General features: G+C 41.7%; 1 protein-coding gene across 9 annotated transcripts in view; it reads right to left on the bottom strand.

The window, feature by feature from the left end:
- sox6 (SRY-box transcription factor 6) overlaps window positions 1-23,257 on the bottom strand; it is a 129,724-nt gene that overhangs the window by 65,463 nt on the left and 41,004 nt on the right. For 8 of the 9 annotated variants that reach the window (XM_034110820.2, XM_034110829.2, XM_034110812.2 and 5 more), the window contains 2 exons: window positions 17,939-18,179; window positions 15,315-15,525 (listed from right to left, as the gene is read on the bottom strand). In XM_034110820.2, coding sequence (XP_033966711.1) covers window positions 15,315-15,525; window positions 17,939-18,179 — 452 coding nt within the window. The remainder of the gene's footprint in view (window positions 1-15,314; window positions 15,526-17,938; window positions 18,180-23,257) is intronic. The other variant, XM_034110847.2, reaches the window with a different exon arrangement.

Raw genomic sequence — 23,257 nt, 5'->3', positions numbered from 1 at the left:
TTCACCATTATCGTCCTTGACATCAAACACAGAGGAGAGTTGTACAGTTAAGAATGTATACAACTGTTGTTTCCTTTTATCTCTTGCACAAAACCAAACACTGTTGTTCCCTTTGACAAACACAGTGACTTCAGAGGATCTGGGAGTAACGGGGAGTAACGGGGGGTCAGCAGTTCTTGTTGCCTTGTTTAAGGATGGCTTTCAGAGAGATCAAGCAGAGTGACCATTTTGTTTGATTGTCCACTTCCTCCAATGTGATGGGGGTCGACAGGACATCTTCAACTCAGGGTCATTATAACATTACTTCTGCTTTATTGACTTTCCAATTCCCAACTCACAGTTTGTCCCCTTGACCCTAAGCGAGGGAGAAAGAAAAGGCAGTGTGTGTTGTGTATGTTTGTGTTAACTCCCTCCATGGCACAAAGATCACATAACTTAAAACAGGGGGCAGGGGGAGGGGGTAGCAGAGCTCAATGCTTCTTCCCTGCGCCTCACCCCTGGGTGAGACAGCTTCTTCTCCCAGAACAACACACTCCCTTCGAATCATAATCCTTTTAAAGACAGAAAAACATCAGGGCATGACATGTTCTCCCCTAAAGCACAGAAAAGGCTTATTTTATAAGTGGTGTAAAGGGGAATTAAATAAACACATGGAGCATATGTTAATATGAACACATATGCTCCCTCTCATACACAAACACCCACACATACGTAAACACACACACACACACACACACACTTTCATCGCAGATGCTGCTCCAGCACTTGATCATTAAGGAATGCACCAACTGTTGGAGATAATGTGGTGCCAGCTTCCATTCTACTCCAGTCCTCCCCCTTCTTTCCACCTCCCTCCCAGGAGAGCTGCCGCTCCCTCACTTCTCCATCCCCTCCGCCGGGCCAGACGCAACCTGCCAAGTCCTCCAGCAGGAGAGAATACAGCTGGAATGCACCGCTGTCCTCCCTGCCTTCCACCTGGGAGAGGTGAATAATGACCTGGATTAGTCTATAAAATAACTCTCAAACCTCTTTCAGTGTTCGAACAGCGTGGGCAAAACAGGCAACCAAAAATGGATTTGGTGAAAGCAGAGCAACTTTAGCGCAGGCGTGCTGGAGGACAATAGTAAATGAGTCAGATGTCTGGCTTTTTTCAAAACACCCTTCCACAGCCTATTTTTTCAAAAGAATTTAGATTAATCGGAGGAATGCTATTTCAGTTTATAAAATGCCTGCCTGTTCTTTCTAGATAAATTATAAATGCCAATAGAAAACACTGGTTACTATCAACATAGTAATTACTGTCAGGTTTTGACACAGAGAATGTTATAAAATGGTACATAGTACTGTATTCACCATAAAATAACAAATTACTTCAAATGTTTATTTTAAAGGTTTAGATAAGTTCTATTTCACTGGTTATGAAATGCTAATGGTTTGAAAGGCAAACATAGTTATTAAAGACAGAGCAGAACTTCTGAAGTTTTTAGTGTTGGAAAAGGAAGAGTTTGCTGCTCTTGTCCTTTCAAAGTAGGACATTACAATCTGGGGAATTAGCTTAAACAAGAGAAGAGTCCAGTGAGGTTATTTTTATTTTCCTATGGGGGCTCTTAAACCTCTCGCACCCCCACCCCTTCCATTTCTTTCCCTCCCCCTCTCGAGATAAAATGCTCTGTGGCTGGGGAGCAGGCCATTCAGCTGGGATGAGAATGGAATGAAAACAATAGCCCTTATCAGGCTCTTATTTACATTTTCCCAGCGTCCCTGCAGTAGACAGCTTGGCTTGTCACCAAGCCCAGATCGCCCCACTGGACCCGGACCAACTTCCTCCAGCCCCAGCGATTCCAATGGTCCCTATGGACCCTCGCCTGGCAGAGACCCCCTCCACTCTGCAGCTCGCACAGATAGCAACATACAAGACAAAACTATTGGAGTGTGTGTCCAAGACGTGTTCCCATTGAGAGGGGAATGGTTTCTGGACTACTAAGCCCATCTGGGTCTCATTGTCTCTTCTCTAGGGCTGGGGCCGTATAGCTGGACAAATACCCTGAACCCTTTCCTAGAGAATCTTTGTAGCTTTTCCAAGGGGCACAGAAGAAAGTGAATAGTGAACGCTGGTTTATTACTGGCAAATTCAATATGTTTATCTTCTATCAGTGCTGTCATCTGTGGTATAGAGCTTTCCTGTGCAGGTATTCTGTGATCTTATTGATGTGGGTGAACAGGCGCAGGGATTGAGACACCTTAAGCCCAGATGAGTTGGCTAGATAAGGCTACAGCATTTTTTTTTTTTTACTGTATAAAAAAACTAATGATCCTCATAAATCTCAACAAAGGAATGTTTCTTGGTTGATGTGTGACATAAACAAAGCTTTCAGCACCTGGCAGTCAGTGCTGCCAGAATACTGTGTTCAGTATAAACCACAGAAGTGAAGCTAAGAGGCAGGTTAACATTAACTGTCTGTCCTGACAGTGTTGAAGGTAAATTGATTACCCTCTCATATTTCTTACATGCCCCTGCTGTTGTTACCCTTTGGTGTTTTAATGCACTAGCTAATAATGAGAATTAGTTTTTTTTATTGTTCACACACATTTTATTAAATTGAGTGGTAGTTAGCTATAAATGCCCGTGGCTTGAGATGAAAAATAGGGGAAAGTCGTTTGCTTTTTTATGTTTTTATAGCTGCCCCTAAACAGAGTAATTCATTCAAACTATGAACGCAAACTGCAGAAAAAGCTCAAATCACTGAGTGGAAAACCAAATAGATAAATAAATGAAGCCACAAACAAATCAAATCTTGTCACTAGGGAATTGGATTGGACAGTAATAAAGCAGACCTTGAAAATAATGACAAACACATTTTTAAATGGCTCTTCAGATTGCCATAGAGATATGAAGAGTGTTTATTGAAGTTTGCAAATATACCAGCACTGTTTGGTCAAAAATGGTCATCTTTAGTTTGACACAGCAATGTTTTTAATCTCCGAAACAGTTTATTTTACTAAATTTGTTGAAACACTCCATGTTTCAAAAGGCTGTGCCTGCCTCAAAGCACACAAATGGTTTGTTACAACGTGCAGCAGTTGGTGTTTTATTACTCTGTGTTGTCAGCAATGAAATCGTTTCAACTGTCTGCCACCACATTCTGAGCCTCTCTGCGTGCACTATCCTCCCGGGACGAAAGATGATACTTATGTTTGAGTGTTTGTTGTGTTGGAAAGCCGTTTGCAGAAAAAGGAGGGCTATCTAGAAGAGTCAAATTAGCCATAAGTCATGGATAACAGAGTAAGAGATCTCCCCTTTAGCGTTGGCCTTGTATATATCAGTTGTCCCAGCCTCAAGGGAAACATGTAATTACCAAATCAATGATCAACTGACACTGACCATATAAATAATTTCCTGCCCAGAATGAAGAGGCCCACACCGTGAGGCAAAGAGGGATACAGTGCTATGTGCAGTTATGGAGGAGCCGAGGGGGATTTAAACTCTCTAAAAATGCTTCAGCTTGAATGGAGCACATTTTCTGCAATTTATCATAATCCAGTTATAGCCAACCAAAACCATTTCTCCTCAGAACCTTAAACTTAGCGTAGGAAAATAGATATGAATGTCAATAACAAAACTGAGGAATTAACCATTTTAGAAAAATAAAGAGAGACCTTTACCAATGAGATAAAATAAAAATGTGCAACAATATAAACATTATCAGTGTTACTCCTAGATAAGATGAGCAACATCTAAGAAGAAAACAATCTATTTACGTAAAAAAAGATTACAACGACACTACCGTATAAAAGAGAACGGTATAAAACCCGATCGACCAGTGCTTATCAATACTTTAAACACGCTTTTATATGTACCAACATTACACATGCAAATTGTTGTAAATATCTCAATCTATAGAAAGTGTGGACGTGTTTTAGTCTCTTAGTTCCTCAAGATAAAGGTCTAATGGAGAAACAAATTATCTAAGGAATATCCACCATTACTTAGTTTAAAAATAACAAAAATCACAGTTATTTTGCAATGATTTATACATTCATAAATTAAGCATTAATTACTTCTCTATATGGTATTAATGCTTTTATTGGTTCATCATGTCAACTGAATCATGTGAGTATACATGTAAAAACTATGTGTCTAAATTCTAAAAAGACTAAGATAGACTGAAATGTGTAATGTTTTAGAAAGCTCTTACAATCATCTCCTGCATTCAGTATAAGATACAGTACTATTTCTTTAATTGAGGTGTACGTTTCCATCTCAGAATGTCAGTCAGACAATGATAGGCTGACGTCTAATTTCCCATCAGCACTGCACTGCACGGGAAACAAATCAAAAGTCGAGGTTGATAAAAAATAAAATGACTGTGACACACTCCAAGGAGTCTTTTGAATATCTTAATCACAGACACACTAAAAACAAGACCCCATCATCACACCAAATAAAACATAATAATTACAAGAGGCAGGCAGGGAAGTGAAATGCAGAGAGAAAACATGTTTTTGTCATTCAGCCGGTAGTCCCTGAGACAACAGCTGTTGGATGCTGCAAATACTCCTGAAGTCTCCATAATCATGGCGTTATTGAAGTGAGGACAAAAAGGGCACTAATTGCAAGGGAGCAATTGGAACGCAATAGGTTACACACCCGGGTGATGCCGCACAATGCAAACGCTAAAGAGGGAGCCGGGGGGGGAAAAACATTCTGAGCACAACAGTGCGTTGTCGCTCATTTTCAGGCAATTACCTTTCCTCGTTGTCAACAGTTTTAATAACCTCTACCATTTCTTGAAGACTTCTTGGTGCAGTAAGGTAATTCCAGTTTTTTAATATGTAATCACTAGTGCTGGCATGCATAAATAAAAAAGGTCCAACCATGTCAGTGTATTGTGGAGCACCTGCACCTCGCGGTGGGCTTTCTTTAACTGACACCTAATCATTATTCCACTTGGTGAACATCTCTGTTAGTCACCTTGAGACGATCCTCTTTGGTCATGTAAACAGCTGCTATAAATATATCGTAGGTAACATGGATGGGATGTGCTTCATCCGAGCTCGCTCCAAGACTTCCTTCTTTCTACACTTGCTGACTTATTTACTTCCATCCTAGTTTGAACATAATGCTATCATATCTCAAATAGAAGTACATGCCTGCCTTCAGAAATTGTCAACATCTCTTGTCTTTACAAGGGGCTGAAGGTTATTTGTAGTGTTTCTTGATAAGCCAAAGGTCTTCCCATGAATAAGAGTCTGAAGCTGCTTTGTGGAAGCTGAACTAAGGGCTGATATTGGATCAACAGTCTTATACAAAGTGGTTAATAATACATTGCATTCAACACATCGGTTTTAAATTAAGTGGTTTATTTTCTTCTGCCAAAAATGAAAAACGGTCGTATTTTATTTTAAGGATAATTAGATGCAATTTGCTTTTTCCTGAGATAGCTAAAAGATGCTTGCCTATGTGACAACTTCTACCTTACCCTTCGCTTTTATCTGCAATGACCACCGTGTTAATCCCACAGTGTTGACCTGGCCATTCTGGGAAGCCGTATAACACAGCACACTGACCTCTCTAAATAGGACACGTGTCTATCAAGCATATATGAATTAACCATCCCCAAGAGGCTTCACCTACTGAGCTGAGCAGCATGTGACCTCTCCCAATCCATTTTACTGCGGCACTCTGTGGCAATCAGGCTTGAATTATTAAAGTGAGCAGTGAGCAATGATCAATTCACTGCGGCCCTTGCTCGCAGACTGCCCGGCCGTACTTCAGCAGAAATGACATTGAGAACACTTGAGTATGCTTCCAGACAATGCACATAAATGTGAAATATGTCAGACCCAATATGTCAATAATCATAACTGTACAGGCTGAGGCCATGTCCAGGGTAATCTTACAGAAATGCTGTTAGATGACTGTGGGGTGAGCAGGTTTTCAGCACGGTGATTCATCACAAATGCTTTCTTGAGAGAATGAGTGGAAGAAGTTGAGTGGAAAACAAGAGGCTGGCATGCTGAGAGTGCCTATTCCTTTGTACTTTACTTTATTGAAGAAGGCCTTTGCTATTAATGTGTGTAATACATATTCTGTGTGTTATCAACCATACTGTATGTTGACATTACTAAAGACTTCAAGGCCTTGCAGAGGGCATGGACCACACATTACAATAGAAGCCGGCATCCCTTATCCAACCAAATGACAGAGGAGAAAACAAAAGCAAAAAAGTTTAAATAGAGAAAAAGATTGCAGGGAAGCATACTGTATGCAAGTCAAGAAACCTGGAAGGAGGAGGAGGGCAAGGAAGAAAATATCCAATCAAAACTTTGTGAGGAGCAGATGAGGAGCCAAGATAAACCAGTACTCAGAGCCCCCAAAACTGCAATCTCCTCTTAAGCCGGAGAGTGGCAGCTGGCAGAACAGCTGGTGAATAGGATTAATGTCAGAAGAATGAAATAAAACTCAACATATGTCCGAGCCTGAGGTGTTGGGACTGTGCGTGATTGTGCCCCCGATGGATGCCATGTGTGCATCTGGAAGGAGCTGCTGTGCAGCTCCGCTCTCTACCCCACAAGGTCACTTTTAAGAACTAGGACCATTAAATGCTTGGATAGCAAAATTAACTTTTCATTCCCTCTTCTCTCCCCTCCTCTGCTTCACACAGTTATCAATAAAGTGCAATAGGGAAACAACCCTTTGCTTTGTTAACATTAATATCAAATTGTGCATGTAAAGAAAAAGAAATAGGAAGAAAAAACATTATTTATTTTCTAATTTTTGGTAAAAGATTGTTCAGGAAATAAAATAAAGAAAAGCAAGAATAAAAAAACTAAATATATAGTGAGTGTCTTTAAGTTTCATGAAGCATGCATTTTATTAGTTTTACTGGAAAGAAAAAGTATATTTCCTTCTGGAATCTCATCCATTGCTGATCAGGGGATCTGCACTTGTAAGGATGAACATTACAAGGAGGAATATGTGAACTTCATTTCAATTTATAATTTCCATTTGATGTCAGTAATCATTAGGGTCCACACACTGTAATAAATTATAATAATTTAAAACAAAAATGTAATTGCTGGGTACCTTGCAATGGAGAGATTTTTTAGGGTTACCCTGTAATTTAACTGTCAGATATGAACTCGCCTGCTAATCAATGCTCGAAAACATTCACATTTATTCAACTATGTTAAATTAATAGATGTGTGAATAAAATGTGGACTACTGTGATCATAGCTGTTCAGTGTGATTTAGTAAATTAATGGGTGTCTGACTCTACAAGGACAAAAAGAGACTAATAGGATCCACATGAATGCATTACAATTTGCAGTGAAGCCAAGTGTCTGGTACAGACATGGAAACTTTATTTCATCATAAACGCTGGACCACGGCGATGCGCTTCAGAGATTGAACCACAAGATGAGATACTGTATTAAAAAAAACTAGTTACAAGAATAAGCTGAGTGATATGGCATACTGTTAATGTCATGCATTTTGCTAAAGCATATGTGTGTAAGTCCTCCAAACTGCATACATTTAAGTTTAGTTAAATTACCAATTTTGAGGTAAAAACAAACATGAAAATGCAAACTGAAAGTGAGGATATAATTAATTAATATTCCTACTGTTTTGATTTCTCATTTTTATATAGTAGACTAATTAAAGTTGTTTATTGAATCTTGCAGCTATCTTTGTTTAATACGATGCTAGAGTTCAGGATGCACAGACGCTGCTCACTGGACTGTAAGACCAAAGGCCGTTTGTTCTCTGAGAGAAAAAGAGATGCAAGCACACAACAAAATACTCATAGTATACGAGTAGCCATATTTCTTTCAAACATTTTTACAGCTTGATCATTACAGTTAAGGAATTATATATACATATATATATATATATAGAAAATAGGCTTTCCCAAACATAGCATTAATCCTTATTTTAATATAATATCAATTTACAAATTGAAAGTCATGAAGCTCAATTAACGACGTTGTCTTAAAGCAAATCAACCACCTGACTGGTGCAGACTTACAAATTATTCTAGAGGTACTTGCAAAGAGACATGATGTTCGTCAAATAATTATTATCATTGGCACTCAGGCTTTGCAGTGCAATAAAACACATTTATATTCGTTGCTTCTGACATCCTCATCTCATCTCCTGGCGCATGTAATGTTATTGAACAAGGAGAAAGAAAAAGCTTTGAGTGGGAGGAAACATCTGTTTCATCACTGCTGATTAAATAATCTCTTTGTTCGAAAGGCACCCATCAAAGTTTGCTCTAAGACATCAATGCTTGCTGTTAGGGAAAAACAATGCAAATATGTTAATAGGCTGCATCTACACTAGTTGTCATGTTTGCTTGTGTGAAGGCGGATCTCTTAGCTGGATGGCTGACGCACGTCTGACTTCCAGAACAAGACTGCAATGTGCTCTGAAATCATTAGCAGGCCACAGAGGCTGTCTGTGCCCAGGGTGTGAGTTACACTCACACTATTTTGATCCTTGGTCAGATGACACCGGCTCTTTTGTCAAGTTATGTGTGGAGAATGCTTGGGAGCTGAATGCCCCAGCTAGGACAGTGATACTGAGCTGGCACACAAGTCTCCCTGTGTAACCCTTCTGCAGGCATTCACACAGACACAAACACACACACACACACACACACACACACACACACACACACAAACACACAGCAGGACACATGTGCCCTCGCACTGCACTCCATCCCATTGTGGAATAGCCCCTGTTCTCCCCATTTGTGAGCGCCTCAGCCCCTCCTCCGACACTGTGCTGACTATGTGCAGCTTGTCTTGTGTCCCTCCTCATGTTCCTTTTAACAGCCAGCAGAACCAGGCTGTTATTTCCCAATTCTAAGCGTCACAGACCAATGACAAATATAGTAGCATTAATGGCTTCTGCCTTCTTATGTGTCAGCGTTTCACCATCTCTGTGTCCCTCCAAATAGTGCGGTGTCACATAAAACACTCAGGCCATTACAAACTGCTGCTGATTTCAGCACTCAGTCATCCACATACAGCGCTGGGGCAAATCTATTGTTTTTCTTTCTAACAGCAAATATAAATATTTTTGCTATTTCCCCCCCATTGATACTGCACTATCTAGTGTGTGGGTGTGGGAGTGTGTAAAGACAAACAAGCCTCTGTGCAAGCCTGGCCATGATTTGTCTCCCAGAGACACCCGTTTCCTCCTATCAAGGGGTTCCTGTGCAGCCAGTAAGCCAGGATCACAATGGGAGTTTTGTGCTGCATGGGTGCAGGGGGACACGCTCAACAGCTGAAACCCGGGAAGATGGCCCATGGAATGCTCCACAGCAGTTGCTACTGTTGACTAATCGGAATATGAGAAGTAGGGAAGGTGATCTTGAATGCAAAGAATGGCACATTGAAGAAGCAGCTGCTTGTTTTGTCATCTGAATGACCAAGACAGCAGAAAGGGTTCCCGTTTTGAAAGGGGCAACAAAATCTATATCTTAGCTTGTGTAAAGTGAAACCTGTGTCGGCTTCCAAAGGCCTATGGGGACGTGCCTGTGTTATGTGAGGGCTCTGTTTTGGAACTGATAGTAAATACATAATTCAGCAGAGGACCAGACACTCTGTGCTCCCTATTCCCCTCATACAGCCACTCCATTTAGTCCTGGGCTCTGATCTCCGCCTGGCAAAGAAGCAACTTTGTCACCGGAGAGTAAGATGGGGTGGGAGACAAAAATCATAGGAGGAGGGAAAATGTTGATCTGGATCAAGTTGGGGTTTCAAGATGGTAGGGAAAACATGGAAAAGGGGAGAGGAAAAAGAAAGGAAGAGCAAAAAATGGACGTGAAGAAAGAGGACGGGAAAGTGAGATTAGGGAGGAGCGAGGGGCAGGGTATCTTTTTTGTGAAAGTTCACATGTCAGGCTGGAAGGCTGCCCGCGGCATACAGCCGAAAAATCTATTTAACGTCTGCTTCACAGGGTGACAAGAGGGTTGATTGGCAGAGAGCAGAGAGCTGCTTTTGATCATGTGTCCTAACAAGCGATTCCAGCTCATGTCTCTTCAGCCTGAACAGATCTACATTACCTATTCAAACAAAAGTGACAGACCAGAGCACTGCTCCGCTGGGCTGCTGCACCACCCCACAGGCCAAGAGAACACACACACACACACACACACACACACACACACACACACACACACACACACACACACACACACACACACACACACACACACACTTACACGCACAAGAAGGCCCCAACTGACAGATACAGGATATGCAACCATGTGCACACACGCACACGCACACACACACACACACACACACACGCACACACACACACACACACACACACAATATCGGCTATTTGATCAAATAGATTACTTGCATCAAGATAAGTAGCTTGCTGAAATCATGTTGATAGAATAAACAACAGATTATTAAAGGAGGTGGTGCACAGGAGAGATTCTGGTGCGTGACTGATGTTTGTCCAGTGTGTGTGTCCTGCCAGGAGGGTCCCGGCATAACGCTAGGTAGGATGCTGCACTCAGAGAGAGGCAGCGCAGAGCTATGTGTAAAGAGTGCCTAGAAATCTGCAGCCAAGGTAACTGGATTGCCAGCCCTCATTGCATATGCATAGAGTCAGAGGCTCATGCTCAGATCATTATAACAAAGATTCCTATTAATTAGGTGGGATAAAGCAGAACCAGATGACATGGCAGCTGGGATGAGAGGAGCGGGGAGAAGGGAGGGAGCTAAAAGAGGAGGGGAGAAGGTGCATCAGTCTGTTTTGGGGGTAGGGAAAGGGTGCCTATTTTATAATATAATGTATAAAACAGATTGCATGATATGCGATATCCTTTTGGAAAACCTTTTTTGTAAAGGCTACATTCAAACTAAATACATTTCTAAAAATAAATGTGTTGGTGCTATTATGCACCTGCAGCCAATTTCCAGTGAGCCACCATGTGGAGTCAGCAGGAGCTGTGACACTGACAGGGGACAGTGTTACAACAGAGTCAAGAGTTCATCAGTGCTAATCAGACCACAGGCTTAGCGCTGATCCTATTCTCTTCCAAAGCTTTCACCCATCTCTGAATCTCATTACATGGCCTGTTGTAATAGAGGATAATGACCTGGGGCTACGCACACAATGCTGATCACTCCCCCACACTCAACCTACCGCACAGTCATTACACAGTGATAATACACAACCTCGTCAGGGGGATTACACTTATAAATAGAGCAGAGGTGATACAAGAAAAAGGAAGAGAAAGAGAGGTCTTACTGACAACACAGTAACACGTACAGTACTCGAATATAACCCTGTGTTCACAGTGGCTCACTTTGTGGTGCTGTTTTATGTCACAAGTAATGGTTAGGTTACCTGCCGCTGTAATAGGGGGGGATTATTTTCTTAGTAGCCATTAAATATCCTCCTACCTGGGGTTAAAAGGGAGTTGTAGTTTGGCTGAATGGTGTCAATGCCCCCCTTTTGCTAAGTTAATTAGCCATGATTCTGTCAAAGGGCTCCAGGTGTTGAGTACTTTGCTTGAACACCTACTGTATACTCGGACCGCTCTAAAATACTGCAGTGTCTTTCTGTTATTTTATTTATTACGTTAATAATATTTGATTTGTTTTTGCGTTTGGTTCAATGAGAACTGTAAAAGATTAGGTGAATGATAATATGGTTTATTGCTAACAAAATATATGGAAAGACTGCCCACTTTCAGTTTAACAGCTGTGTCAAATGTCCTGAGAACACAACTGTTCACAGACTATTGGCTCTCCTTCACTATGCAGCACTCTTTTCTTAACAGCATCCAAGAAAATGAGCCATAATGGCATAATGTGATATTGAATACCAGCAGTTGTGACATTTTGTTTAAAGTTTGACTTAAATATTAAGAAACTACATCACTGAATTGTTGATATGCATTTGTATGGAACACATAATGCCTCTCTCTTGATACATTAAACAAAACTGCTTCTAATGTTTTGCTAGTTTTACTGGCAAGGACTCAACAAGTAGATACCAGGGAAATCCCTAAAAGCCAAGACAGGAAGCTTAAACAGATTTACCCGTCCTTGTCCTGGGGGACGATCATAAAGACTCAACACACAAAGTATTTGCTGTGTTGACTTGCACAGTATTGATTCATACTTTAGTGCATTATATAAAACTGTTCTAATTGCATGTGAATCAAATCAAGGTCACCTTGGGTTTTTATAATGGTGGCTATTTTTCTTTTTCCCCCAATACTTTATACTGACATGTTTAACTCTTGACAAATGCTGTCTGGAGACCCATCCATAAATAATACATTTACAATACCTAGTAAATAAACATGGGCCACAATCGTTAGCCCTGCTGGCAACGGGGCCTAATAGAGCTTTTACAGCAAAGGTGACTATTCAGCTAAATGCGCTGCTCGCTGCTGGGAGGACATTTTCATTCATTAGCACAGTCACAAGCACTTAAAGCACTTTAAGGACCAGAAATGGAGAGGAAGGGTGGAAGGATGAAGAGGGTAAAAGGGTACAAATGTATTGAGAAGGAAGGAAGGAGGATATACAGAGCACCATCTCTATTGTTATAATGTTTATTAGGCATATTGGTCAGTTAATGAAACTGGCCAATCAGATTTACTTTGAAGGGAGACATACAGTATTGGAAGAAGTCCAACATTTCTCCAATATAAGTGTTTTTATTTTCCTGCTTATTCCTACTAAAACTGTTCCCAACATCTCACCCACAATACCATTCAGATTCATTTTAAAATTGGTGACATATCAGATACTATTGAATTGGAATTGTATCTATGTTTTTCACAACATGAAAACATCACATCTAATAAAACTCAATACTAAGAATGAGAACGTTAATAAAGACATTCAACAGTATTTGAATTCAAGGTCCAGGAGCCTTTCCAAAGCAAATGTTCAACCAGTTTTAAAATAAATTAGAGTGGAGTTTCACATTGTACCCTAGACCAGTTGTTTTCTCTCTACACTTGAGGTCACAGCATCTATCCTCACTCCATCAGTACAATGAACTATTTTTACCAGACAACGAAGCCCAGAGAAGAATGGTAGCAGATGGTGAAGAGTCTCAGCGGACCTTGGTGATCCCGACCAGGCAGGCATTGAAGCAGCAGAATTAGACACAACAGTTGTCATGCTTAGATAAGAGATATATTTGGCTCATATGTTGCTTGCGCCACATTAGCAACATCATTAAGACAACAAATGGCTTCTCCAACCTTCTTGTATGTCCTTTAATCGGTTAACCCAGCCCTTTTTTATTTCCAACAGGGGCGCTCTCCATAAACAAAGACATCCGATTATGATTCCTCAAAGGTTTCTGTGAGGTTTTCTTTTCCTCTAAGAGTCCCTCTCCCTCCGTTTTACAGTAATCACTGATCATCACCACTGAAGCTTCCTCAAGTGCTCTCAGGAACCGAGTAGCTCTCAGTTCCTGCAGCTCGGGGATAGCATCCTGAACTTTTTGAGGCTCTTGTCTTCTGCTGTGTTCCCTGCTCACAAACTAATTTCATTCAACAAGGGAGTTTATTTAGGTGCCGATGATATATGACAGACAGCACATGAGGCAGACCAAGTCTCTATTATTAACAGGAGATTAAAACAGCTGTAAGGCACTCTAAAGCACCCTCTCCTCCCTGCGTTAACATACGGCCCTGGATTACAAGCTGCACTTGACCATTTAAATTACTGCAACAACCAGCCTTCACCAGCTGGGGCTCATTACCATAACGCCCGCCGTCGATAAAGAGAGAACTGGCAATCTCGCCATGAAAATCAACTCTGAGAGAAAAAAGACTCTGTGAAATATATTCTTACCTAAGGGGAAAATAAAGAAGCAGTAACACAATCATTTTATTTGTTTTACAAAAAATGTGTCCTGTAAAGTGGGGCAGAGCCGACATTCTCTTGTGTCCTGGTTTCAGCGGCAGATCTAAGACCAGTTGCAAGATTTAGATATTCATCAGGGGCATTTACCTTTGGATTTTGTTTTAGTATATTGTTTGCTACATTTCCAATGGCTGAGGACATTATGATAAAGAAAAGTATTTGATTCAAGTATTCTGGCATGCTTATGCTCACTGGCATGTTTTGCATGTATAATGTTTCAATTACCTCTTTTATTTTGTTGGTCATTTCATTCCAATAATCCAAACTTTTCTCAATGATCTCAAATGTATAGGTGTTCAGGTAAATACGGCTGATTATTCTGTATTTTATTATCTAAATGACACCACAATTATCAGTCCGCATATCAGGATGTGGCTAAATGATTATTCTGTGAGAGGCCCGTGATGCTCTGATACAAAGATCACCAAACGAACACTTAAAAGAGAAGTGGCAAATTATTTTTAGGCTAACAGAGGTCTAATTTATTCGTCTGATGAAGTGCTTAAGCTAAGAGCTCCCCAGACACTAAATGAGACACATGCATTCCCAAGGGGGTTTAACATTTGATTGGATGTAGTTATATTACTACAGCCCTAATTAAGAAGGGGGATGTGTTTCAGCAGCTCTTTCAAATATTTGTTTTTCCGCCATACTCTTGATAGACTGCAGGCTGTGGGAGGGAGAGCCGAGCCGGGGGAAACTGGGTGCAGATATGACATAGACCTAACAGTCTCATCCCCTTTTTTTCTTCTTTTTTTCTGTATGCAATTGTAGGAAAATAAAAAATCTTCATGGTGTGATGAATAGGACGTGAGAAGGCTAGGGTTGTTTATGTGTAGCAAACTTTGATGAATAACTGCCTTGCGTAAAAAGTGTTCCGTATAGCAAAATAAAAAGAGGTAATGTTCCTGGCGTCAGGTCTGCACTATGAGTTTTATTGTCAGAGAGTTTGCCTTGGCACTGAAGAAGACCACACGTGTGCTGAGGTGCACTGCCACACAGTTTGTGTCACATTGGAAAAGGTTCAGAACAATTTGGAAACACTGTAACGTCAGTATTCCCAGTGTGTGTGTGTGTGTGTGTGTGTGTGTGTGTGTGTGTGTGTGTGTGTGTGTGTGTGTGTGTGTGTGTGTGTGTGTGTGTGTGTGTGTGTGTGTGTGTGTGTGTGTGTGTGTGTGTGTGTGTGCCCGTGTGTGCCCGTGTGTGCCCGTGTGTGCCCGTGTGAGTGTATGAGACGGAGAGATACAGGGGAAAAGAGACTTTTGGGATGCTAGAAAATTATGAGAAAGAAAGAGGGAACATTTGGGACGATCAGGCACACTTGGAAAGGAAAAAGTTGTACCTACGCCCCTATTATACACACACATAAACATGCAGAGACATACCGTCTTGTTCTGTCTTTGTCATCTCCTCCAGTTTCTTCTGCTTCAGCGTGTCAACTACGTCTGCCAGGCTTCCTTTGCGGCGCTCCGGAGTTCCAAATGCTGATCCACTCAGCAGGTCGCTTCGCTCCCGGGCCCCCTCCTCCGGCTTGTGTGGGGAAGTGGAATTGTTCCGGAAGGAGTACAGGGAACATACTTTATTGCTGTCAGATTCCTGTAAGACAAACACAAGTTGAGAGGGTTGGCAACAAGGGATGGGATTTGTATTCAATGATGAGTGGGTTCCTGTGTTCTGTCAGGGCTCCATTGAGATTTTTGACAGTTTTTCATTCAAATGCAGTGATTGCGCGATTTTTGCAACTCAGGGGCGATTCAACCATATCAAATAGGTCCTCTCTGGCTTTCATACAGCATCTTTTGTGTCTTCAACAGAGCTAGCTTTGCTGGTAAATTAGATATGACAAGTGAAAAACTGAGATGAAATGATGAGGTACACTTTCATAGGGCATCCATAATGTGCTCTTTACTTTTCATCTGCAGAGACTACACAGAGAAACCTCCCAACTGTAATTTCTCCAATTGCTTTTGAGTGTACATTTGTGTTAGGGTGACTGCTGTGTAATTTGTTCATTTTCTAGTGGAGACCTATTCTCAGCTGAGTGCCTTGAGCTATCGTAAATCTGTGTCCTGTCTCGAGCTGTTGTTGTTTTTCAGTCCCACCTGTGTATGGTTTAGTATTTAACTAAGGGTCCTGTCTCTGGCTGACTGGCTGAGTGCTCCCTGTGCACAAACAGAGACATGAAGGAAATGGGGAGAAGAATGGGAGAGAGCGTGAGGGGCGGGAGACGGGGAAAGAATACTCTGCACACAGGAGTGTATAGTCAGCACACAGACCATGGCTTAGGGTTGCGTCTGACAGAAGGTGGTGTTAATTATGGTCTTTGGAGTCTGAGAAAGCAGAAGGTGGGTAAACAGCCAGGAGTTTGCAGCCTTTAACGGGGGAACAGTTAGCTCTGATTTAAACTCTGGGCCTCAAAGTGAAGGGAATAAACATGACACATGCCTGTATCCAACACATACTACACGCCTATCCTGGACAAGTGAGATTTAATCAAGAGCACAGCGATAACTGTGTGTAGTACAGCATGGTTAAATGGTAGAACTATGTCTGGATCCCCTGGCAATCTTAAATAAAACGTCAGGAATGTGGGCAGGAATGTTGCCAGTGAAAATGTCTCATCCCTGCGTTGCATGTTGAGCTCCAGGCAGAGTTACATTGGTGTGTCGGGTGGTCTGGTACCAAGCGCCAGGGTGGCACGACCTACAGGCCTCCCCTGCACCTCCCAGCCCTGTGTTGGATGATTATGCAGTGTGGCAGAGACAGCAGAGAGTGCTTGAGGGGAGTGGAGCAGTGCTGGGTTAATCAGCTGGCGCAGGTTCAGGGCACAGCCCACACAGACGCATGGCACAGCAGTGGAGTCAGGTAATCAGCGAAGGCAACACTCTCATTCCTTTCGCCTTATGCCTTTGCCTTTTCTTCTCTCTGTATCTCCCTGTCGTCCCCCATTTTACCTCTACTCTCTTTTTGCGTCCTTCCTCCCACTTTCTCTTTGAAGTGTGATTTAATTTCTTATAAAGTTTCCTATCATTTAGGATATATCTGACCTGACCTTTTGCCATGTTAACACAGGGGAGCTATACAAATAAGTATAAATAATATTATAGTATTTAAAAATTAATTCATTAGATTTAGGTGTTAAAAAAACTATTTATTTGGGTATTTAGTTCCCCGTCAAAATAAAATCATTAAAAGAAAACCTGAATCCTGTTACTGAGATGAGGAAATGTTCCACAGATGAAGACATGACCTGAGCATTCCCTCGGCTATCAGTAAGCTACACTGTCAGCATGCAGCCGCGCATCATGAGGAGCAGGCTGCTGCAGAGGCCATTCATGTGTGTGGGTCGGTTCTTCTTGTGCGTGTGCTGCAATGCCGAGGTGTTGAGGGTCTAAGTTGCCAACTGCTGAGCTACTTCAGAGGCCCTCAGGGTCTCTTTACCACAGACCCGTCTGTCACAGACAGACCACCTGCATCCCATGTCTATAGCCCACAAGTGCCTGTGCTTTACTTCGCTCCGCTCACATCAAAGCAGCGCCGCACTTAGAATGTACAGCGCCTGGGGTCTGGCTGCAGATGTGGCTTATACACAACAAGAAAAACAACATTGGAACACCGAGGACACGACATGTTTCTTTAATGGCAACGAGAATGCATCACGGCCTAACTTCGGTCATGATGCGATTTTATGAGCCATTCACATTATTATAAGGGTAAGTAAGATGTCCTCTGTCTAACCTTATAATAGCTGATGGTTTAGTGTTTGGCAGAGCTGCTTATCAGAAGACCCCAGAATTGAAGAAGATTCACGGCGTGAGTGAAACATGGGGATGGAGCGTGAAAACCCAAGGGAGGACAGTAAGACAGTCGTTTATATATATCTAAAATGGTTCTGCTTCTACATAAACTGTTTCATTCAAATATGCTTCTTCATCTATTCTGTTTTCTATTATTCCAATTCTTATGCGATAAATTAAGAAAGAAAATGAAGGCTGTTGAATTGTCTCACCATGCGCTGTTGGGCTGAAACCAGACTGTCCCAATCGCTCTCTGGAGGCATGCTGCTGAGCGGCTGCATTTCATCAGGATGGGCTTTTCCATGGAGCAGGCTGTGCAGGGGCAGCTGTGGTGTGCCATGGGCCTCGGCACTCTCCTCTTTCTCCCAAGACAAGTGCTCCTGACTCATGGCATCATCCCCATCGACCACAGAGGCGAAAGGAGACGTGGCTTGCTTGGAAGACATAACTCTGCTGTGGAGCAGAAAAAGGAGATGAGAGTCAGGGAGAAGAAATGATATCTCACGATGATCATCAACAATACACGAAAAGGATTTCAATTCTAGAGTATTTGATATACAATTAAGTCTTCTTTAACTGATTGTAAATAGCTTTTGTCTAAATGATGGCACTCTCGTTTAGCTGATTGTCAATGGCTCTAACAGGGACACGTGTAAATGGCTCTAACGGGGATTATAAGGGGCACCTAATGTAGGCAGTCAATGCCGCATGGATTGAATGCTCCTCCTGACTTGGGCCTGTTGGTGTTCATGCCTGTGTACTTAAGAGCAGGCAGTGGGGTCCCTAATCCTTTGTTTAATGCAGATGGATGGCTTGATCTAGGCCTGGAACACTGCCTGCTTGGGTCTTGGCCCAAACCCCAAGTCAGTTACTCAGGCAGTAGGTCAGACAGGCATACGACTGCCATCCAAATAAAAACCTCACAAATAATTCAACCCCTGTTACAGAGAGATGTAAAACGGGGTTGCTTTTTCCTCTGGTAATATTCTTTTTTTCTAAGTTGATTTGATTGGGTTTTCTCCTTCAAGCATTCCATCATTTCTTTGTGATAGTTGATTTTACTCTAAAGCAATCAAATAGAAACGTAAGCCAGCCTTGTGTTCTTTTGTTTCCACTTTAAATCACGTCAAATTAGGGAATTATTAACATTTTGGTGTGACACTTTTCCATTGGGCAAACAAATCCGACATAATCAAAATCAAAAAACTGACAGTGGAGGACTAAATTCACAAATCTGTCACATGCTTTCATGAATATTACAGTGAATAGTCTACTTGACATATCAGGTGCAAAGAAAACTCATGTTAATTCTAATTTAATTATTTTTTTCTGCTTTACAAACCAACTCTTTTTGGTGTAGAATTCATACAATCAATTCAGCTTTTTCTCACAATTAATGAGGCTCCACTCTTGCTGTGTGCTACAATGAATGAAATTAAACACTGTGCCAAGCAAATCTAATTATGCATTTGGTATTAAATTAAAAAGCGGATAATATGGCCTTCCTACTGATGTGAAGTGGAGAGAAGGAGATGGAGCGTATATAACTCCTAATCTGCCTTTTCCTGAGCTGTTCTGCTTTTCAACTAAAGTATATTGACAATTGCAACAAGGATGTGACTCCTTAGAATGAGTGTACGTCCGTGTGCGACAGAGGAAGGAGAAATACTTATTAAGAGTGTGAAGGTATGGGTCTATGTTTGTATATGACTAAATGCTCAGGGTTCTTGTACTACATTTGATCACTGATCACCATATGCCCGTTCTCCTGCTCTATCCACAGGGGTCAGTGTGACAGCGCTTTAGTCCCACCCTCAGTTTGCCTCGGGGCGGGTGGGGGGGCTTGAAAGAGGGAGGGGGGAATCTCAAGGTTGAGGCAGGCTGTGGTGCGATGTTGTCCTTGTGCTCGGCTGAGAGTCAGACACTAACAGATAGGGAAGGACATATTCCATTTAAGAAAGGCTTTTATTAACAGTTTCTTTGGGTCTTTTAGTTCTTTGATTCACTCAAATAAGTCTGTCAAATAAGTCTTTTCAATGTAACTTTAATGAACAGCTGAATTTGATATTGTCTTGAAGTTAGGAGTATTTGAATAGCACCTTTCAAATAACAAAGGCAATTCATAGTGCTGTACAAAGTGATATACATGTAAAGCAACTTTTAAATGACAGATATATGAAAATATAAATATAATACTGAGAGAATATGAATTGATAAAAGACAGTGCAAAAGTGATGGTGCCGTTTCTATAATGAATGGCAGAAAGGTTTGATTCTCTATTGAGAAGTAAGCAGACGACTTGAGAAGTCTGGAGGGAATTAATGCTGAAATGTGGTTCAGCAATGCGCACTAGTATATCCAAATAAAACAGTACATTTGAGTTACCGCACTCTATCTAATTCTCATTCACTTATACACACACAGACACACACACTGCACACTGGCACACAGTCACAGATCAACCTGGGCAGTGAAGGAGGAGCTGGACGATGGTAGCCTAGGTTAATCTCATGTGTCTCAGCAGCTGTACAAACAAACCCGGTATGTCAGGTATACGGCAGGGCAGGAGTGTGAGACCTGTGCCTCTCTGTCTGTCTGTCTGTCTGTCTGCCTGTCTGTCTGTCTGTCTGTCTGTCTGTCTGCCTGTCTGCCTGTCTGCCTGTCTGCCTGTCTGTCTGCCTGTCTGCCTGTCTGCCTCTCTGTCTGTCTGTCTGCCTGCCTGTCTGTCTGTCTGCCTGCCTGTCTGTCTGTCTGTCTGTCTGCCTGCCTGTCTGTCTGTCTGTGTGTCTGTCTGTCTGTCTGTCTGTCTGTCTGTCAACGTTCTGCCTTTTAGCCTCTGTGCCTGGATGTGTCGTCGGCTGTGTCTTTAGTGGGACTCAGCCCTCAATTTTAATCAGCCATTAAATTGTTTCCTGTAATTATATCAAATAGAAAGTGATCTCGAAATTGGTTACTGTTAATTGAAAATCAAAAGTCAGAGCAAAGTTCAGAGCATGCATGTAGAGGGGGCAGTCGTGGGGTTTTGGAGGGCTCGAAGGGGATGCGTGTGTGCGAATATGTGTGTGGTAGGAGCAGATCGGGCACATAGATTCTGATGTATTTTTTATTCATGCAACCAAAAAGCCCAAGCCTCGAGAGCAACAAGCACCTCGTCCTCAATGGAGTGTGAGAGTGAAACAAAGCACTGCTTTTGTATTACACACTAAATCAAGTGGTATTATTTTACCACTAAAATATTCAGTCTCTCAGGCACTTTTACTTCGGTCTCCAGCCATCAGTCAAACTGCTGAGGCGTGAGCGAGAGAAGGGGATAGAGAGAGAGGAAAGGAGAGAGGGAGCGATGGAGACTCCATCCTCCTGTAACATGTGTCTACAGCAATCTTGTTAAAGAATGCAACAGATCTGCGGCAGGCTCCATAACAGTATTTGTCAGCAGGAGTTAATAATTTATTAGCAGTGCTGGGAGGGCTGCGCGCAGGCAGCTTAAGAGTACGGAGCACCCCCTCTGCCAAGCCCCATACAATACTACCTCATATCATTGAAAGGGAAAAGGGGAAGTGCGGCAGTAATTCTCTGAAAATATCTGAGGGCAACGGTACGGTATTTTATTTCTCATATTTTGAGCGGGGATCACACAGTTCTGAGATCTAAAGAGGTTTCTGTGCAGAAGATCAACATAGACACAACAAAGACATTTGATGAGGAAGAATATGTAGAATATGCCTGAATACAAATGTTATCCCATTTTCTCATGGAACTAAACTTTACAGCAAGGCGTCTGAGCTTTCTGAATAAAATCTGCAAAACAACCCTGTTTGTATATCTGCAATATATTCTGGCTTTGTGAAAGGACCCTACCCTTATTAATAATTGAATACATTTAGATAATGAGCTCAAAATGTGCTATAACAGACTGAACAGTCAACATATGGTGCACTGAAGAGTTAGCTCATAAAACCTTGACAAGCTGCCCTCCCTCATGCCTGATTGCACATTAACAATAGACAACTAACCACGGTAATCAATAAGTGGATGAAATGGTGCCTTCCTTCTGAAATACCGTACAAAGCCCTAGTGACTTTGAAAAGTCGAGGCAGAGACGAGGAAGGGTCAGTTAGAAAAAATAACAGGCCTATATATAGCTGACAATATTGGGCACATTGGAAGGATTAGGACTTAAGTTATCCAGCCACGGGCTCATATAGCCTGGAATGCCTTGAGTCATGAATTGTTCCCTGCTATAATGTTTCATCATCGTGCAAAACAACCTCTGCTTAATTGGTGTCTATTAGAGGAGTGTTGTGCAGTGCTCATCCAGGGGGTCTTGTGACTGAGGGGCCATGTGTTCTCGGCTATCCCATTTCCCCTTTCATCGTAAAAGGCTCTCACTGACTTTCACCCGCTGTATCTGCTCTGTGACACTGTTTACCTTTTAGGGACAATGGTGATAAGTAATGTCACACCATCTCCCCCACCCCACCCCCACTTGTGTTTCTCAGTACTAATGCCTTGCACCTTCAAGTTTTGATCGCAAGACCCAATAGGGGAATATTACATGTTTTTCCTATACATGATATCAGCAGACAAAAGGAGAGAACATCTAATAAATTATTTAAACACAAAACGTCTTTTTTGTATTTCACTGAAGGGGAGAACAGGCCATATAAGATAAAGGGCTTCACTTGTCATGTGTGACAGGGTGTACTTAATGCATGCATTCAATGTTCATGTACAAAAAGAAACAATTATAAGACATATAAAACATTTGTAAGTGTTAAAATTGACCAACTGTCTCAAGCATGAACAAAAGAAACAAAGCTACAATGCCTGATCTTTTGTGTCACTGTATAGTACTGTAGGAGCTATTTAACATCACCTAACTAAGGTCCTTAAAAAAAACAATGTTGAATCAAAATGTTATTTCAAAACAAAGGTTATAGCTTAAAAAACAAATAGTATAATTCTTTATTATATTTAAAAGTGAAGTAGCAAAAAATGAAAGACTTGTGGGGCTTTAAACTGTTATGTCTGTGTGTGTGCGCACTTGAGTGTGGGCGTGAGAGAAAGTCAGAGAGAGAGAAAATCATCTGTTTCTCTTCAGGGGTTCCTCCTGTTCTAACAGGTGTCGTGGTAGGGTTCCTCTGGGTTCTTCACCTGCCATAATGAGATATTACTACCTGACAGCTCCCAGCTGGAGGAGCATTGACACGGAATCCACCGTTTAGCACAATTAAATTATCACCCTCCATTGTGATTGTGCCATGCTGTGCAGCAACCAGGTTTCTGGATACATAATCAACCCGTAACACGGGCTGTACCGCTCACAGTTAGCCTCTTTTTCAGCACACACATATAGACACAGCGTTCTCAAGCACATGCATCTTTACTATTGCGTGATTCCTGCAGATTTAAAGATAGGTATTCAGAAAGAAAGAGATCGCTTGCACTTTTTTTTACAAGTCTCTTTGAGTCAGTAATAGACAAATCCATTGAAATCTCTTAATTATAGATAATGATATTAAAATATAGTA

The sequence above is a fragment of the Pseudochaenichthys georgianus genome, chromosome 3, assembly GCF_902827115.2.
Source record: "Pseudochaenichthys georgianus chromosome 3, fPseGeo1.2, whole genome shotgun sequence".
Classification (NCBI taxonomy): domain Eukaryota; kingdom Metazoa; phylum Chordata; class Actinopteri; order Perciformes; family Channichthyidae; genus Pseudochaenichthys; species Pseudochaenichthys georgianus.
This window is presented reverse-complemented; position numbering and strand designations above follow the sequence as displayed.